Genomic DNA, 19,041 nt, shown 5'->3' with positions numbered 1-19,041 from the left:
TCCGGCTGGCTGCCCACTAGGAGAGGAGCACTGGCCGGCGGCAGTGCTGGGAATTCTGGACTGGAGGAGCTGTGGGCCGCCCCCACCCCCCCACCCCCCCTCCCCCGCTGCCCGGGCCGGGGTCTCTACACCACCTCTGAGAGGCTGTACTTGCAGAGGCAGGCCATCCTCTGAGAGCCAGGGCCTGGAGGACTGGGATGGGGCTCAGTCAGCCTTGCCCAGGTGGCTCTCCAGTCTCCAAGGTCAGGCAGCAGGTTCTCCCAGGTTGGCCTTCCCAGACCTTCTGCAGCCAGCCCAAGAAGTGCCAAGAAATTCAAGTGTATTAGTTTATTAAAAATGACAGCATTTTTCATGTGGGCTTAGAAAATGGGGAAGGTGGGGTACAATTAAAAACATCAGAGGTGTGCAGGGAACAGCCACAGGGCCAGGGGCACCTGGCCCCCAGCAGCTCCAGCCTGCTTCCGGTGAGCCGCCCAGGCCCCAAAGGGCTCAGCAGAGGACGCGGGTGGACGCGAGCAAGGACGCCCTCCAGCTAGGAGGCTGCCGTCCCCTCATTCTCCAAGGATGGGGTGTCAGCTTTGATCCTTCGGGGTCTGCGGTGGCCCGGGAGGAGGGCAGGTGAGGCGGCAGCTCAGACCCCAGGCTGAGGGCTGCCCCAGCGGCCTGCCCCCGCCCCCCTCCCCCCGCCTCCGTCCACAGTCCTCCCGCCTGCGCTGCCATCCCTTCCCCCTGCGCTGCCATCCCTTCCCCCTGCAGAGCCTTCTCTCCCCAGAGCAGCATGCTGAGCAAGGCGCACCTGAGCTTCTCAGGAACTCGGGGGGCCTCTGGGTCCTGCTGGAGGCTGGTGCCCTCAGGCTGCTCTACTCTACTTTGCTCAGGAGGGCCTCTGTGTGCCCCACGTGTCCTGGGAGGGGCCGTGCTTGGAAGGAGAGGGTCCTGAGGAGATACAGGTCCCCAAGGGGCTCCGTGAGCAGTTCAGAGGTTGGTGAGGACCCACCATTGCCTCCCATTGTCAAGGGAGGGCACCTGGGAGGTGCAGCTGGCGGGGCAGGGGAGAATGCAGGGAGGAGCCATACCTCCATTCTGTGCTCAGGCCCCTGCTGTGCTCCCTTGGATTTCTTCTTGCGGGACTTGCCTCCTGCAGGACACGGACACTGGGGCGGGAGGGTCCTATGCCCTCAGCCCCCTTTCTGCAGACTCCTGCTCTGGGGTGACTCCCAGGGGTGGAGTGGGGACTGGGATGGAGAAGGGTGATGTAACTCTTGCAAGCAACTAGTCCTTCCTGCTCTCCCAGCTTATTACATTAAGAGTAGCTTACCTTTGGGTGCCAGGGGTCCAGGATCCCCCTAAAATAGAATGAGGAGAATTCAGGAATCAACCTGGCTGGGGCAGGGGGAGTTTTCCTTGGAGAGGCAGAGCTCACAGCTATCCTTCCAAATCAGTGGAGCTACTCCCCTAAGAAGCCCCTCTGACCGCCCCGTCCTCCGCAGGTGGGAGCCCACATCAACAAGGCCACCCTGCCGTGGGCTACTCTACTGGCTGGGACCCTGGGGCTGAAGAGAGGAGGGGTAAAGCATGGGGGACAGTGTGACCCCTGGGGGCAACGGCAGGCCCTGGACATCTGCTCCTGGGAGACCCCAGCTCCTGTCCTGCTGTGACCCCAGGTCTGTCCACCCCACTAGCTTCCTCGGGATCTCCATTTGCCTATGTGAGATTAGGGCCCAAACCTGGAACCAGATGGTCCGGCCACGCCGGTCCCGCAGGGAGCTCATGCCGGGCATGCCGTAGCACTGAAGCCATGCTCGAAAGGCGGCAAAGTCGTCCTCCCCACTCTCCGGCCCGTAACCTTTGCCCCCTGTGGGACAGAGGAACCAGGCCGAAGTCAGGGCGGACTCAGGCTGGGAGGAGGGGGAGCCTGGTCGGCCTGGCCCAGACCTCAGCTACTAGCTGACGGACTGAGTCAGGGGGCCGAGGCTCTCCATCCTCCAGCTGTGTGCCTTCAGGCTGGTGGCTTCCCCACTCTGGGCCATGGCTTTCCCATCCTGGGGTGGGGTGAATAATCCTTGTCCGGCCTGCCTTCTGGGCTGCTCAGAGGACATAGATACCTAACAAGTGAGGAGGCTTGTTGCTTGTAGCAACAACTAGATCTACAGACATCCATACCCCAGGTAGGGCAGGAAGTGCCCTGGGGTTACACAGTTTACTGAAGCAGAGGTAGAGCCATCTTTGGCTCCCAGGCCTCACCCAGCTGGACCACTTCCTTGGGCACGGAGTGACACAGTTCCAGCAGGTCTGGGTTCTGCAGCTTAGCCCTGATCTTCTGGCTCAGAGTCAGCTCCGGGCTCTGGAGAAGGGGCAGAGGCAGGAACTGGCTGTCAGCATGAGGCAGGGCCACTCAGAAGGCAGCTGAGCAACGGGGAGCAGAACCCCAGGAGCTTGGCAGGACTCAGAGACAATCCATCTGCCCCCGACCCCTGACACTGCAGAGAAAGGGAAATGGGCCCAAAGCTGGAGACCTAACCCAGCCTACACACTTGTCGGCCTGCTCTGCTGCGTCTGTCCGCTTTCCTCCCCGCACCCTCACCGGCCTGCGCTGCTGCAGCGCCTCCAGAACCTCGCGGGCCTTCTCGAAGGGGGGTATCCTCAGCCTGCAGTGGGGTGGAGAGAGGGAGCCATGCTAAGCAGTGGAGAATGTGGGTGCACCCAGCCCTCCCTAGTCCTCATGGCCGTCCCGCTGACCGGTACAGGATCTCTGCCCGAAGATAGTTGCCGATGCCATTGAAGAACCTCTGGTCCAAGAGGGCCTCGCAGATGGGCTGGTCAAAGACCTTGTCCGCTAGGTTTCGTAACACGTTCTCCCTGGAGGAACACAGCCAGCCCGGGCACATGAGACCCCATCTCTGCCCCCATCCCTGAGGCCTTGCCACAGGATAGAGAGGGGCTAAGGGTACCTGGGTGCAAGGGGAAGGAACGTGGGAGTCCCAGTTCCCGCTTTCCCAGCCTCAGTGCTATTTTGGCAGCGGGAACCTCCATTTTCCTTTTTTTTTTTTTCCTTTTTTAAAGATTTTGTTTATTCATTTGAGAGAGAGGCAGAGGAGAGGCAAAGAAGCAGACTCCCTGCTGAGCTGGCGCCCTCCATTTTCCTATTTATTGGAAATAATTTCCTATTTATTGGAAACACCAGTATGAGATTTGAATTCATTATGAAAAGTGAAAAATACCAATCAAAAGCAATGTGTTCGGGGCGCCTGCGTGGCTCAGTTGGTTAAGCGTCTTCCTTCGGCTCGGGTCATGATCCTGGGGTCCTGGGATCCAGCCCCGCGTGGTCGGGCTCCCTGCTTCTCCCTCTCCCACTGCGCCTCCCACTGCTTGTGCTCACTCTCAAATAAATAGTCTTTTTTTTAATAAAGATTTTATTTATTTGACAGAGAGAGACACAGCGAGAGGGGACACAAGCAGGGGGAATGGGAGAGGGAGAAGCAGGCTTCCCGCCGAGCAGGGAGCCCGATGCGGGGCTCGATCCCAGGACCCCGGGATCACGACCTGAGCCGAAGGCAGACGCTGAACCGACTGAGCCACCCAGGCGCCCCATCAAATAAAGTCTTAAAAAAAGAATGCGGGGCACCTGGGTGGCTCAGTCGTTAAGCGTCTGCCTTCGGCTCAGGTCATGGTCCCAGGGTCCTGGGATCGAGCCCCACATCGGGCTCCCTGCTCGGCGGGAAGCCTGCATCTCCCTCTCCCACTCCCCCTGCTTGTGTCGCCTCTCTTGCTGTGTCTCTGTCAAATAAATCAAATCTTAAAAAAGAAAAAGGAACGTGTTCAAGGAAACACATGAGTCTGTAGATGTTGTGTGTCTATCACCAAAGAGCCTCAGGTTCAAGGGTCTTGGGTAGAGAACAAGGTGACCCCAGGAGCTCAGGTGCGCATGCAGTCTGGAGCTCCCTGCCTTCAAGGAAGCTGGTGCTGGCTCTGTGTAGCAGGTGTGTGGTGACAAGTCCTGGCTAGCGAGTGTCCCAGCAGCCCCCACCCCACCTCCAGGGGTCCCCGATCCCTCCTCACCCCCACAAAGAGGAAATGCACCTCGTTTCTTTGTGGGAAAGGTTCCTGGCGAGACTGACTCAGTAACGGGCACGAGGAGCTTATGAAGTAGGGGCCAGAAGACAGAGTTTGGGGTAAAGGGAAGTGTGGAGCATTAGCCTAGGTGGTCAGAGCACTAAGGGGAGCAGACCCCTGCAAGCTCCCCAGCTGTGAGACCAAGAAAACAGCCGAAATTCGCAGGTGGGAGAAACCTGAGAGCCAGGTGGCAGAGAGTGAACTTGTGCCATGACTTCCCAGGAAAGTTGGATGGGAGGACTCCAGGACGGTGACAGACACTTCCCTGGGGTGCACTCAGGGTCGAGCCTGGGAAGGCCAGGAGTCAAGTGCTCAAGACGCCCTGACCCACCCGGGACAACCAAGTCTCAGGCCCAACGGAAAGCACGCCAGCCCCAAGGAAGGGAGGACTGGCTAAGTCCACTGCAGGCCTTGAGTCTGTGATTCTGTCCCTTACAGTGCTTTTCCTCTAGGACTTTGCAAAGGCTGGCTCCTTTTCATCGGGCAGGCCTTGGCTCAAATGTCACCTAGAGTGGTCTTTTCCTAATCCTCCCCCCACCCCACCCCCGCCCAACCCGGCCAAGAGTCATTCTCCACTTCTTGGATTTTTCTTCAGGCATGTGTCTATTTAAATTCATCCACTTTGTTCCTTGTTCCCCCTGACTTATCTGAACTGCAGCTCTGTGGGAGAGGGACCACATCCATCTTGCTCACTGCGGTACCCCCGACACCTGGCGGAGGGCTTGGCACGAAATAGAAACCCATTCATGTTTCACCTTTAGAAGAAGGGAAGTGGCCGGCAGCGTGCCATCCTCTGTGACACGCATCACATCCCAGGTGGGGTGGCGACCCCTCTGGCAGAGACCATGGGACAGTCACAGACCAGTGGGCAGGCAGAATGTGGGAGACCGCAAGCCCGATTCAGAAACCGTGTCATGAGGCAGTCCCCCGGCCACCGCTTTGAAGCAGTTCCTTCCTGCTCAGCCACCTTTCTTACCAGGCTGTTAGAGCCCCTTCACCTTTCTTCTTAGCCTCCGAGAAGCAGAGTGGGATGCTGAGCCCCAGCTCTGACACGAACTGGCCATGTGTCCTCAGGGCAGGCCTGCCCATCCTCCTCTTGCCCCCCCCAACATCAGTTGCGGGGTTCCACATCCATTAGCTCAGAGAGCTGTCCCCGGGAAAGGACACTGTCCTGGTCGACACACAAAGGGACTGAGGACCAGAGGGGACTAGATTTGCCCCTCACTGGCCAGCGAGGCACTCACAGAGCCAGGCCCGGAGCCCAAGACTCTGTTCCTCACGCCTGGTGCTGGGCCTACCTGAACTGCTCATACTCCAGCAAGACACAAGGCCCGCGGCCGGGCTGCCACTCGCCCCCGAGGTCCCAGTGGCCGAAGCGGCGGATGTCCACGAAGCAGAGGGCGAGTGGGGGGCCGGGGGGAGCTGTGTAAAAGCGCAGGTGGGCGTGGGCCGGCAGCGCATCCCGGGGCGCCAGCTGGAAGGAGCCAGACATGCCGAATCGGAAGACCAGGGCCAGTGGCCCCCGTGGGGGCTCGGCCCCAGGCAGGGGGCTCAGGGTCAGGCGCAGCTCCTTGCCACGGGCCGAGGATGAGATGCAGTACGCACTGCTCTCAAAGGGCACCTCAGGGTTGCGGCTGACGGGTGACTTCTCCACACACCCGCCAAACACCAACCCCCTGCACGCCTCGTTCACGAAGCGGCTGGCCAGATGCAGCTCGGGGCCCTCAGGCATTCTGTGCGCGGGTGGCCGGGCCCTGTGGGGGGAGGATGACAGCGGGTGGGGCCAAGGGGCACCTTGTGAGGTAGAAATTATTCCCCCATTTTATAAAGGAGAACCCTGAGGGCCACAGGGGGCCACTACCAGCTGGGATCGGCGGACAAGTCAACTGGCCCGGTCACAGGTCCTGGTCCCCACCTGAAAGTGCTGAGAAAGCCCACGGCACTATGGAGCTCAGGCTGGGGAAGCGAGACTCTGCCTTATTTAACACCTTCCATGGGGCTTTCATGAGCCCCCACTGCTTTTAGAATCAAGTCCAGATCCTTCCTGGGCCCACACAGTCCTCTCATTCCTCCCACACTCCCCCTCACTCACTGGCTCCAAGCACCGTCCTCCCAGCCCCACGTCTTTGCCCCTGCTGTCCCTTCAGTCTGGGACACTTGAGAGAGGCCCTCCCCGACCACCCTCTGGAGGCAGCATCCCCCCGCCCACGAGTTTTCTTTTCATGGCACCCCCAGAATCGGAAATGATCTTGTTTGTTGTCTGCCTCTACCTCCACTCCCACCCCAGAGTACAAGCTCTGCTTGCTCACGACTCCGCTTCTTGGGACCCGGCCTGCACCTGCTCCACAACAACTGAGGGAGGGAACCCGATCCCGCCGGGGGGACGAGAACTGGGCGAACGCTGCTAGGGACTCCGCCCGCGGCGGGGACCGGCCTGCCACGACGCACTGCTCGGGACCAGAGCGAGGACGAGGAGGAGGGAAGGCAGGTGCGCTGGAACCAGGTGCCCACGGCTCGGAGGGAGGAGGACAGGGGTCACAGGAAGGGCTCCGGAGCTCCGGGTCAAGGTCCGGGGGCGCACAGGAAACGCCCACATCAGCGTCGGGGCCGAGGGAAGCGAACTCCGTCCAGCCCGCCGCCGCCCACGCCTGGCTGCGGGAGGGGAGTTTCCACCCTCCTTTTTCCGGGACCTGCCCAGATCAAGGCCAGGTTTTGTGTGGGGCAAGAGGGGCATTTAGCCAGGGAGGGCAGACTGCCTTACCCCTGTCCCCCTCCTCAGCGCCGTCCGGGCTCTGGCACCCGAAAGGCTTCGTTTTTCGGGAAAAGGTGAACGTCCAGATTCCTAACTTCCGCAGGGCGGGCACCCTAGTGCTCACCTCCCCTTCACCACCCCGCCCCGCTGCCCGTCCTCGGCTAACCCCAGCTCCCCAAGGTCCCCGAACCCCATCCCCTCCTCAGCTCTGCAGCACCGCCGCCCCCGGGTAACCTGCTCCCCGCGCGGCTCCCCGCCAGCCTGCAGCCACTGAGGGGTTAACGCGGGGGAGGGGGGGAGGGGAGTCGGGCCGCGCCCAAGAGCACGCTGGGAGCTGAGGTCGCCGCTCCGGCGCCTGCTGGGAAGTGTAGTTTCTCGGGCAGGTGGCAGAGGCTGGCCGGGATGGGCTGGGGGCCCCGAGTGTGGGAAAGGCTTTGGGGCTGTCACCTGGCCGGGAGGTGGCGGAGGAACCTGGCTTCCCGCTGCTCCGCGCCGGCGGGATCGGGTCAGGTCTGAGGTCCCGAATTGCAGCTGTCTCCGTGGCTCCGTGACTAGCAAGTCACCCGGCTAGTCCCGACAGGGTCGGCCCTTCCAGCAGGAAACAGCAAGCAACAAGGTCCCGAGGCCGAGGCGCCTGCAGCTGTGCGTAGGGCGCGCAGGTGCTTGATAAACGCAGGCCCTGGGGACCCGATGGTGGCCCCTAAGAATCCAGGCACAGTCAGACGTAACACATAAACAGAAGCACCATCACCACCTGCCGGGTGGCAAGTGCAGCCAAGCAACAAAAAACGGGCGGAGAAGCAGAACCCACTTCAGATGGTCAGGTCTGGTCTAAAGAGGCCTCTGTAAGGAGCTTGCATTCCATCTTAAGTGTGGTCGGCACAGGTGCCTGGTCCATAGCCGGGATCTGCCCCTTCATATAACTTCTGCTTCCTCCTCATTTGGGCGGAAGGATTCTGAAATAAACTATGCGAACTGCGACATTGCATCCCTAATACTTCAACATGCATCTCTAAAAAGCAATATCCTACAAAGCCGCATTTATCATACCTAATAAAATCAATACCATCTAATACCTAGTCCACATTCAAATTTCCCTAATTGTCCCCAAAATGTCTTTTATAGCTGATCTGTTCAAAGCAGAGTCCAATCAAGGGTTATAGGTCTCTTTAATCATTTTTTATTTAGATGGAACCACCCTCTCCATCTCCCACTCACCCCACCCCTTTTTTTTTTCTTGGTTTTCATGATACTGACCTTTCTGGAGTCCAAGCCAGTTGTTTTTTGAGCTGCCCCATCACATTCTGGATTTGTCTGAATGTTTCCTTAGATACATCTCTCTCTTTCCTGGGTGCTCTGTACTCCAAGTTGCATCACATTAGGAGACACCCAACATCTGGTTGTCCAACATCAGTGAGGCTGAAATTGATCATGGGTGAGGTTGTGGCAGCCAGTCTCTGCTTTGTAAAGATACGTTTCACACCTTGTGACCACTAAGTAATCGATGGGGTGATTTCTTTGTAGGTTGGTCTCTTTTTGTTTTGTTTAAATTAAGGTATAATTTATATACAGTAATATACACCATTTGTAGAGTCTGAGTTGTTTGTTTTTTTTTTTTAGAGTGTGAGTTTTGACAAATATATACACTCACATTGACTATGGCCACAATCAAAGAATACATTCCCCCCCACCCCTGTAATTTGCCTACGCCCCGGGTAGTCAACACATCCCCCCTCCCCCGCTGGCAAGCACTGATCTGCTTCCTGTCCCTATCCTTTTGGTCTTCTCCATAATATCTCATGAATGGAACCTTCAGTATGTAGCCTTCTGAGTCTGGCTTCTTAGCATAATGCATTGAGATCCATCCATGTTGTTATGCGTATTAGAGGTTTTCTTTTGATTGCTGAGTAGTATTCCACTGTGTAGCGAGCCACCGTGTTTATCCAGTTACCAGCTGGGGGGCGCTGGACTGTTTGTGTGAGGGGATTCTTTAGCAAATATCATTTCACATCATGTAAACTTTTCACCTAATGGCTCTATCATCCTCGATGATCCTTGCCTCAATCAAGTATTTAACTGGGAATTACAAAGTGGTGGTTTTCTCTCATTCCATGTACCTTAGCTGGAATTCTTCTGTAAAGAAGAGCTTTACCTCTTTGACTAAGGCCATTTAGTTGTCCTGAAATGTTAAAAAGATAGGATAAATTCTGAATTCCTTCCCTCTAATGATCAATTTTCAGACTAAGAATTTGGTGCAGTAAGTTCCAATGGTGACAAATTAGGGGTCATTTGGGGTTTTTTTGGGGGGAGGGACTTTGTCTTTTATAGACTCTTTTCTATTACCAATTCATGGATTTTTTTTTTTTTACATTCAACACCAGGAAACCCATTGCCGCCCCTCTCTGACCCCCCACTGACTGAAGGAGTACCTATCAGGCACTGGGACTACACACACACAGGAACACAATTCCCATCCTTAAGAGATTCAGAAGGGTAAAAGAGGCAAATGAGTAAACACAAAATGACAATGCCATATTACAACCTGTGGGAGTCTGTGACAGCACAGAAGAGGGAATGCAACCTGGGAAATCAAGCTAATGTGAAACGTTTGAAGACACTTAGAATTTTCTGTGATCTTTTGTCTGCCACTTTATTTTTGTTTATTCCACTTCTCTTTTGTTTTCTTCTTGCCCTCCTGTGGGCTACCTGAATTTTTAGAACTCCAGTTTGACTTACCAGTTTTGGTTTTGAGTGTAGTACATTGCACAGCCTTTGAGGTAGTTGTTCTAGATACTCTACACACGTACTCGTCACAGTCCGCTGGTGTTGACATTCTAAGTGTAGAAACCTTGCCCCCTTTACTCTTTCCTGTTTATAATAACCTGTTTATAATAACCTTACATATTTCCTCTACATACTTTAAGAACCACATCCAACAATGTTTTATGTTTTGCTCCAACTCTTGAACATAATTTAAAATGCTCAAGGAAAGTCTAACTGTATCCAAAACTTCACTCCTTCCATTGTTCTTCCTCCCTGATGTTCCAAGATTCCTTATCATTTCCTTTCTGTTCAGAGGTCCTCCTTTCACCTTTTTTAGGTTAGGTCAGCTGGTGACAAACTATATTAGTTATCCTTCATAACTATCTTGAGTTCCCCCTTTACTCTTGAGGTAATTTTCGCTGAATACAGAATTCTCAGTTGACGTTTTTCTTTCAGACCTGAAAAATGTGCTTCTTCCTTTGGGCCTCCATGGTTTCTGACAAGAAATCCACTCATTTGCTTTCCCCCCATAAGGTAAAGTGTCATTTCACTCTTGCTGCTTTCAAGATTTTTTTTTCTTTAGTTTTCAGAAGTTTGTTGTATGATGCACCTTGGCATGGATTTCTTTGGGTTTAACCCAAATGGGATTCATTCAGCTTCTTGACTCTGCAGGCTTAGGTCTTTGGCCATACGGGGGAAATTTGTAGCCATGATTTCTTTGCATGTTTTTTCTGTTCCACCCTCTTTCTCCTCACCTTCTGGGACTCTGATGACATGAATATTAGATCTTATGTTACAGTCCTGCAGGCTCCGAGGCTCTGTTTGTTTTCTGTGTGTTTATTTTCCAAACTATTTTCTGTTGATCAGATTGGGTAATTTCTATGATTATCTTCAAATTTATGGATTCTTTCTTCTGTTGTTCAGTCCAGTTCATTTTTACTTTATTACAGATTTCAGTTCTAAAACTTCTATCTCGGGGCACCTGGGTGGCTCAGTCATTAAGCGTCTGCCTTTGGCTCAGGTCATGATCCCGGGGTCCTGGGATTGAGCCCCACATCGGGCTCCCTGCTCCGCGGGAAGCCTGCTTCTCCCTCTCCCACTCCCCTTGCTTGTGTTCCCTCTCTGTCTCTGTCAAAAAATAAATAAAATCTTTAAAAAATAAAAAAAAAATAAAACTTCTATCTCATTCTTTGTATCTTCTATTTCTTTGTTAAGACTTGAGGCATTTTTATGATGGCTACTTTAAAATCCTTGCCATACAAGTCAGAGTTATCTTAGTGTTGGCATCTGTTGTGTTTTCTCATTCAAGTTGAGATTTTCTTAACTCTCAGTTTGTTAGTTTGAATCCTGGACATTTGGGGTTTTGAGACACTGGATCTTATCTAAATCTTCTTGGAGCACTTGGGTGGCTCAATTGGTCAAACACCTGAGTCTCCATTTCGACCCAGGTCATGATCTCAGGGTCATGAGATCGAGCCCCATGTCAGACTCTGTGCTGAGCGTGGAGCCTGCTTAAGATTCTCTCCCTCCCTTTTCCCCTCCCCTGCTCACACACTCTCTTAAAAAAAAATATATATCTATATACACACACACACACACATATATATAATATATGTATGTATGTGCCGGGGGTGGGGTGGGGTGGAAGAGGGGCTGCAGTTTCTTTGTGGTGTGACCGGAGGAGAGCAGTTATCATCAGTAAGTCTCCTGTCTTGCCAGATGGCCCCTTTCCTGATCCCCTGGCTCAAGAGAGCATGCTTTAGTCGAGCTTCCAGTCTGTGTGCTGGTGTTTCTCAGGTTGCCAGTCTCCAGCACCCAGCCCAGGACACAGGGAGCAAAAAGGAAGCCTAAGGACTGCTCTGCTCTGCTGTTCTTCAGTTCCTCAGGATCTCAGCGAATCTGCCTTCTCTTCACCTTTCAGAGTCTCCTGTTTGTTTTATATGTAATGTCCAAGGTTTTCAGCTGTACTTGGTGAGAGGAATGGGGGAAGTGCATCTGTTCCATTTTTCCAGAAGCAGAGGTCAGGACGAGTAAGTCCTTAACTTTTTGATGCTTAAAACTGTCGCATCTTTGGCCAGTGGGACAAGCTGGCTCCTCCTGACAGCACTCGTTATTGTCTGGTAGCTTCCCTGCACCCCAAGATGTTCTAGGCCACTTGTCTTAGTTCAGGGTCCTGTCCCAAAATACCAGAGACTGGGTGGCTTCGACAACAGACATTTATTTCTCAGAGTTCCAGAGGCTGGGAAGTCCAAGATCAAGGAGCTGGCAGATTTGGTTCTTAGTGAGGGCCTTCTCCTGCTTTGCTGTTCTCATGTGGCCTTTTCTCGGTACAGGTTCTGGACAGAGTCTGTCTTTCTCTTCTTATAAGGGCCTAACCCCTTCATGAAGGTCCCACTCTCATGACCTCATCTAAACCTAATTACTAGCCAAAGCCCCATCTCCTAAGACCATCTCATTGAGGGGTCAGGGCTTCCGCATAGGAATTTGGGGGTGGACACAAACATTCAGTCCCTAACCCCACTCCTCTTGCCAATGAGCGGTTCAGACAGGGACCCTCCTCTCTCTATCAAACGAAGACGGCAGGAAGAGCAGGGCTCTCTCCTTTCTCTACTCGGGGCATCTGGCACTGGGGCCACGTGCTTACTGCCCGCCTGCAGACAAGGCCAGCACAGGACTGCGAGCTAGAACCCCAATTCTCCTCTCCCCACACAAGCTGTGTCATTGTGGTCCTTGTTCTGCCTCACCCCGGACCTGCCTCAACCAGTAGTTGAAAAGGGAAATGAGTAATGGGTCAGGGAGGTCTGTATGTCACTTGGTTTCTCTCACAAAAACCTTTCATCTGAACCCAAAAAGAAACCTGTGCACACACTCCTTTACACTTCTGTTTATTCTTCCTGCTCATGAAAACTGTTGACAAGTGACTGTCATGGGGGAGGGAAGGCAATGCTGGAAAAGTCCTCAGAATCCTTACGCTGAATTCTCAAGTGGGAACCTAGCAAGCCAGAGATCTGGGAGGCCAGGCCTCCAGGGTCCTGGAGCTGGGGCCACCCACGAAGAGGAGTTCGGAGCGCAGCAACTCAACATGGGCCCCAAACACCCTTCTCCTCAGCCCAGGGAGCTCATCAGGGTCTGAGCCTGCTTCAGTTCTGCAAAGGGAAGAGGTGAGCAGGTGGGTGGCAGTCAGGTGGGATCTGGGAGGGCCCCTCCCCCCTCCAGGTACAGCAGAGTCTCACCTGCCAGGAGGACCTGGAACTTGTCTGCTGAGAGAGACATGGCCAGAGGCCGGGCTGGGGCACCTGAGGCAGCTGCCACCTCCAGCCTCAGGTGCACCATCGGCTCTTCCACGGACCGAAGCAGGCTGGAGCTCAGGGTGTAGTCCACCCGCCAGCCCACACCTGCCAGCCTATTCACTGTGAAACGGGGGGCCCTCAGGATCACAGGCTGGTAAGCCACACTGCCCTCAGCCCACACCTGGCTCCACTCTCGACCCTTCAAGGCTGTGGGACCTTTGAGAACCTCTCATCCCTCTGACCCAGGGAAGGTGCTCAATAATCAGTAGTGAGATTATCCACAGCAGATCTCAGAGGAAAGAAATCTGGGCTGGAGTCAGGAGTTCTGGCTCCGTGACTGCTTGACATGTGACCAGGGTTAAGTCTTCTGAGAACAAGCACCTCCCATGAAGCATGTACCTTCTAGAATGGAGCCCAAAGCCCACCCCGGCCCCCTCCCACACTCACCACGCAGGCTGCAGGCCCGCAGGTGCTCCTGTAGGGGGCTTTGCTTCTCCTCATAGCAGCGACACAGGCTGGCCGCGTGCTCTGGGGACAGAATGGAGGGCCCCTGATGTAGCAGGTGGGGGCTCAGACTGCTCGCAGGGCAGGTCTCAGGCTCCTAGCCCAGAGGGCCTGGCACACATGCCTGCCTGCACACCCGTACCTTTGGGGAGCCCCAGCTGCTGCAGTTCACTGGACAAGGACTCGCCATCCACACTATGCTTGGCCGCACTGGAGAGGATGAAACTCAGCACTGCCACCGTGGCCTTGACATCGCCCGACTCTGGGGGGGGGGGGGGGTACCCCGGGGGGGGGGGAGGGGGTGTCACTGTGGCCTCAGCCACCTTCTTGTTGCCCCACTATCTTCAGCTCACAGCACAGCAGTGAGCACTGCTACTGCCCCCCACCCCCGGAACTGGCAGAGGCCGGGACTGGCGACACCGTTCTTCCCCCTCTGCTGAGGCAAGTGCGGCAGGACAGGCTGCTGGGAGGAGGGGCCTCTGTGCTAAGCCCCAGGCCAAGTACCCGCGGGGGCCCAAAGGTCTGCGGACTCAGCGGGGCACTCACCAAACCTGGCATCAGCGGTGAGCTTCAGGATCTTCTCGTACTATGGGGAGAGGAGGCCCTCAGGGGGTGCCAGGCCCCTGCTCACCAGCCACTTGCACCCCAGCCTGCATCCTGATTGCCCACCTCCCTGGGTCTGGTGCACTTTCAGGGCAGTAGGGATCACAGGGTCATGGGGCAGTGGGGTGCTGGGCCCCGCACTCACATCAATCCCCTGTCCCAGAAGTTCCTTCAGCACTTGGCTACACAGCAGCCTCAGCTTCACGGAGGACTGGAGGGGAAGGCCTTGCATGAGCCCAACTGGCCCACCCACCCCTCCATGCTGGGGGGCTGGCCACAGGACTAGAATCACACAGCAGGCTAGGACAAGCTGAGGGCACTGAGGCCCCAACCTCAGAGTGACCTCACCACCCTCCATCCCCAAAGCCCTCATCCCCAATCCCTGCCTCCTCCCCCCCAGAAGACCCCGTGCACTCAACAATCTTGGCCAGCGTGCTGATCTCCGCCAGGACCCAGTCAGGACAGTCCAGATCACCACAGAACCGGAACCTCTGCACAGGAGTGAGGCAGCCGGTCAGGATGGAGGCCTGAGGTGCGGCCAGGTGTCTCCCCCATTATTGCTCTTCGGGGATCCCTGCTCCCTGTCCAACATGGATGCCCTGTGGCCACTTGTTCTCTCCTATCACCAGGCCGTTTAGAGAACCCTCTCACGGACCCACCTGCCGCCGAACCTTGCTCTGCTGCCTATCCTAGGCATTCATGTGTTCGGGAAACATTGACTGTGGCAGACCCCAATCTAAGTGTTGGGGGTACAGCACAGAACAGAACAACGTCCTTGTCATGACGTCAGTGACCTCTCACTTCCTCCTCCTTCTCCTCCCTAGCTCCAGCCACACTGGCCTCCTGCCACTCCTGTCACACCAGGCGCTCTCCCACCTTGTCCTCGCTGCCCCTGCACACCCTGTTCGCAGCCTCATGCTGGCCTTTGCCCAAACGGGTCTTCTCTGGCCATGCCTCCTTCCTCCCTCCCTCTTTCCTTCCTTCTTCCCTCCCTCAATCCCTTTTTTTTTTTTTAAGATTTACTTATTTGAGAGAGAGCACGAGAAAACGAGAGGGAGGGGCAGAGGGAGAGGGAGAGAGAATCTCAAGCAGACTCCGCACGGCGCGCAGAGCCTGACCCAGGGCTCCGTCCCAGGACCCTGAAGATCACGACCTCAGCTGAAACCGAGAGTCAGACACTTCACCAGCTGAGCCACCAGGTGCCCCGACCATACTTTCTAAAACAGCCCCTTGCACAAGGAAAGTTCAGAGGCCAGTGGGTATGTTCATTATCTTGATCGTGGGAACATATACATTTCAGAACTTATTGAACCGTACATTTATATGTGTTATTGTTGATTTTATCTCAGTAAAGCTGTTAAAAAATAAAATAGCTCTTCTCCATCATGCTCTAGCCCCTATCCTTCTTTCTTGATCTCCACAGCAGACATCACATTTATTATTTACTCAAGGTCTGTCTCCTGTTAGAATGCAAACCCACCCTGTCGGCCACATCTTGTCAATATCCTCCATTCCCTGGATCAATTGTCCTTTGTCCGGTCTGCCCGACAAAGCTCTAGGGCGCAGCAATATACATGTGCAGCTTTCCACACCTCTCACAGGTGGGCTGCTTACAGATGCTGGGAACAAAACCCCGCAAACTGAGGACACCTCACACCCACGCTCTCCTGATTCTGCTGGGCGCCCGCTGCAGCCTGGCAACACCATGTCCTCTACGTGGCCCTACCAGTCATCTTCTCAGCCACTTCAGACCTGCTTCACAATCCTTCAACCACCAACCCTCTTGCTCTTATTCACCTGACCCCACGGCACTGGTGCTTCTTTGTGGGCCTCCCATGAAGTCCTCTAGCCATGGTCACAAATGACTGTCACTAAATCTGGCCTTCCTCTTACCCAACTCCTGCACAGGAGTGAGGAAGCCGGTCAGGACGGAGGGCAGCATCTCACATGAACCCGTCCTCCCTGGTGAAGCAGCATATTCTCCTGGATTTCTCCCTGTCCTGACCTCGGTCTCATTTGCTGGCTCACCCTCCTTCCCCCAATCCCCAAAAGGTGATCTCCGCACACGGCCTGCATCATTACTCTGGGGCAGGGGCCTGGGACAACTGGTGAGGAGATCGGGTATTAAGGACAGTCTTGCACTTCTGTCTCTATTTCAGGAGTTTTTAACCTTTTTCTGCCATAGCCTCATCTGGCATCTGGTGAAGCCTATAGGCCTTTCTCAAAACCATGTTTTTAAGTGCATAAAATACATAGGATTGCAAAGGAAACTAAGTTATCAAAATAGTCAAACAAATTGGTGATGTGATGTTGCAAGTCTAATACCCATCATAACTTAAAAACGATCTGCATAAATACGTGAACAATGTCACCAGCTGTAATATGATACGAAAGTATCTCGAATTCCTATTGGTCACGAAGTCAGACGTGCTGCTGATACTGGGGCTGGTTGCCAATATTCACAATCGAATGAAATGCTAAATTTCAGTGAAGTTAGTAAAAATTAAGATGTGAGATTTTTCCTAAGTTCACGGGCCCCTGACTTCAACCCACAGAAGTCTTTTACCATCTCTGTATTATTTACATTTTTTACAAGAATATGTTCCTTGTGTCATTTCTTAAAATGCTGGCATTTCTCTAGGTTCTGCCCTAGGTCCTCTCTTCCCAACTCACATCACTGAGATGTTACATGTTTTTAGACTTACAATGACCACCTCTGTGCTGATGACCCCCCAGGTTATAAATGCATTGTAGCTTCTCTTCTGAGCCTTAGACCCTTAAATCTAGACTGTCTTCTAGCCAGCTGCACCTGGTGGCTCGCAGAAACCTCACACAGCGCCACCTATCAAAGTTAATGTTTGCTCTTTGCCCGGAAACCTGCTCCACGTCCTGTGTTTCCCACCCCACTGAGCACCACCACCTGGGAGCCAAGCCGACACCCCGCTCTCCCTTTTCCCTCATGCATTTCCCCACTTCTAGCTCCACTCTCTCCGCCCTAACTCAGGTCACCACCATCCCCTGGGGGTCTGCTGCCCCAGCTTGGGCTCTCTGCTCCCCTCCTGCTCCCTCCACAAGTCAGCCGAAAGGATTTTCCTAGCTTCCTAGTGCCCTCTTCTTAAAGTCTAAACTCCTTTCCGTGCTCTCAAGACACAGCAGGATTTGGTCTCTGTTACCTGTTGAGCCTCGTATTTCACTACCCTTCAGCTGATACCCTTCCAGCTAGGTGAAGTGCACCCACTGCTAGCGAGCCATGCTCTCTCTCACCTGAAGCCTTTGAACATGCTGTTCTGTCTGAAGATAGAGCCCCCCTCCCCAAGCCTCCTCACCCCTGGGACACAAACTGCACTGCAGCCAGCCAGTTTTCTTCCCTGCCCCCAGGCCCTCCGGTGGCTGTCACCCTCAGGAAGCCTTCCTAACGCTACTCACAAGGCACAGTTAGGTCCCTTCCCCTCAAGTCTTAACTATGACTGCCAAGTCAAGCCTCTTGCAGTTTAAGCCCCAATGCCTGGCACACTGCATGGTGTAGAGTCGGCACGCAAAGCCTGTTGAAGGAATGAATGGACGGAGGAGTTGAGAAGCCCCAGCCCCACGTCTACTCCTTTCTGGCTCTGGGAAGGGTGAAAGGACTTCCGAACAGGGCGGAGACTGAGCCTCATTCTATGCAAGTTCTTCTCCAGGTCGCACAGGAGGGCCGGGAAGAGGGCACCTCTGGGAGGTCGTCCGGGGGCCGAGGAAGGCCTGGAAGCGCTCCCGTCCCGGGCAAGCTCCACTTCCTGCCCTGGGGGGTGCGGGCCCTTCCTTCCCGCCGAGGAAGCACCGGGACTCCAAGCCCGCGGCCCGCCCGCCCTGCCAGCCGACGCTCGGCCCTCACGACCGCACCCAGGTGTCTGCCGAGGGGCCGGGGCTGCCTCCACCTCCCCGCCCCGGCGCTCACTCGCCCGCGGCCGCATAGGCGAGGGTCGGGGGCCTCCCTGCCCGCCCCGGCGCCCCGGCTCCGGTCACCCCGCGGCCCTCACCATCGCGCCTGGAAACCGGCCCTCCTCCTCCGGGTGCGCCCGGTCAGCTGACGCGGCGGTCACGTGGTGTGGGCGGTGCCTCCAGGGCGGGGCGGGGCGGGGCCCGGGCGAGCGCCGATGGCCGCTCTGGGAGCTCCCGGGGGAGAGTGGTGAGCTCGCTGTCTGTCTCCCCAGAAACCCTTCCCGGAAGTGACCGGCGCCACCCCCGCCTCACGACGCGGTTTAGCTAGAAAGAGAGAGTGGGAGGCATAGAATGTGTTCGACTTAAGGGAGCAGGAGTCCGGAGCCCTTTCTGGATCTTGGAATGATGCCCTTGTGAAGGAGGGTTCAGGTCGTTCCCTGTTGCCCGCCAGTTAGCCGTGCCCTTATAGATAGCTATAGGCTGTGCTGTGGCTAAAGGCATTTAAAAAGTTTACTGAAATATGATACACGTAGAGAAAAATGTACATGTTGTAAGTATAAAGCTTAAATGAATTTTCATAAACTGTACAGCCTACGTCCCCAGCACCCATATAAGGAAACATTACCAGTGACCTGCATAGCTCCTTCGAGTGCCTGAGTATTTTATTTCATTTTGATGAATTCCTCTTAGTTGCCTTAGTTACAATTGGCTGTAACAATTGACATGCTCAGAACTCTCCCTGTGGCTTCACCAACATTAGATGTTTATCTTAGTTTTTCTCAATCGAATGGGAGAAAAATAGGTTGTTTTAAGTCGCATTAGTCTGCTTACTGGTGAGTTTGAGCAAAGGATGGACTAGGAAAACTAAGTTTCCAATATTCACTTAAAGAGGTAAAAACAAAACAAAACAAAAAACAGCAACAGCACCAAAAATATCCTAGAGAATAGACTGATAACCAGAGAAGAAATTGAACAATTTGAGATCTCTTTTCGATTACATATCCCACCCCCCATAAACCAGGCCCAGCTGGTTTTATTGTTGCAGCCTTTCAAGCTTTCAAAGGACAGAACCCATCGCAATTAAACTGCTCCATAAAT

At 54.6% G+C, this 19,041-nt stretch overlaps 2 protein-coding genes across 2 annotated transcripts; both read right to left on the bottom strand.

The window, feature by feature from the left end:
- Positions 1–335: 335 nt before the first annotated feature.
- Positions 336–7,119, bottom strand: NEIL1 (nei like DNA glycosylase 1). The gene is made up of 10 exons (XM_032417696.1): positions 7,100–7,119; positions 5,412–5,867; positions 2,740–2,859; positions 2,585–2,648; positions 2,245–2,344; positions 1,728–1,855; positions 1,319–1,346; positions 1,077–1,138; positions 797–936; positions 336–593 (listed from the first exon to the last, which is right to left on the bottom strand). Exons 2-10 carry the CDS (start codon positions 5,843–5,845, stop codon positions 533–535), a joined length of 1,137 nt encoding a protein of 378 aa, XP_032273587.1. The 5' UTR covers positions 5,846–5,867; positions 7,100–7,119; the 3' UTR covers positions 336–532.
- A 4,191-nt stretch (positions 7,120–11,310) lies between these two features.
- On the bottom strand, positions 11,311–18,111 carry COMMD4 (COMM domain containing 4). The gene is made up of 8 exons (XM_032417697.1): positions 18,042–18,111; positions 14,445–14,516; positions 14,171–14,236; positions 13,969–14,008; positions 13,565–13,684; positions 13,366–13,446; positions 12,862–13,038; positions 11,311–12,774 (listed from the first exon to the last, which is right to left on the bottom strand). The coding sequence occupies exons 1-8, from the start codon at positions 18,042–18,044 to the stop codon at positions 12,734–12,736; spliced, it is 600 nt and encodes a 199-aa protein (XP_032273588.1). The 5' UTR covers positions 18,045–18,111; the 3' UTR covers positions 11,311–12,733.
- Positions 18,112–19,041: the final 930 nt, after the last annotated feature.

Source organism: Phoca vitulina, unplaced genomic scaffold (genome assembly GCF_004348235.1).
Source record: "Phoca vitulina isolate PV1807 unplaced genomic scaffold, GSC_HSeal_1.0 scaffold20, whole genome shotgun sequence".
In the NCBI taxonomy this organism is placed as follows: Eukaryota; Metazoa; Chordata; class Mammalia; order Carnivora; family Phocidae; genus Phoca; species Phoca vitulina.
The sequence above is the reverse complement of the archived record's forward strand: the minus strand, read 5'-3'. Positions and strand labels throughout refer to the sequence as shown.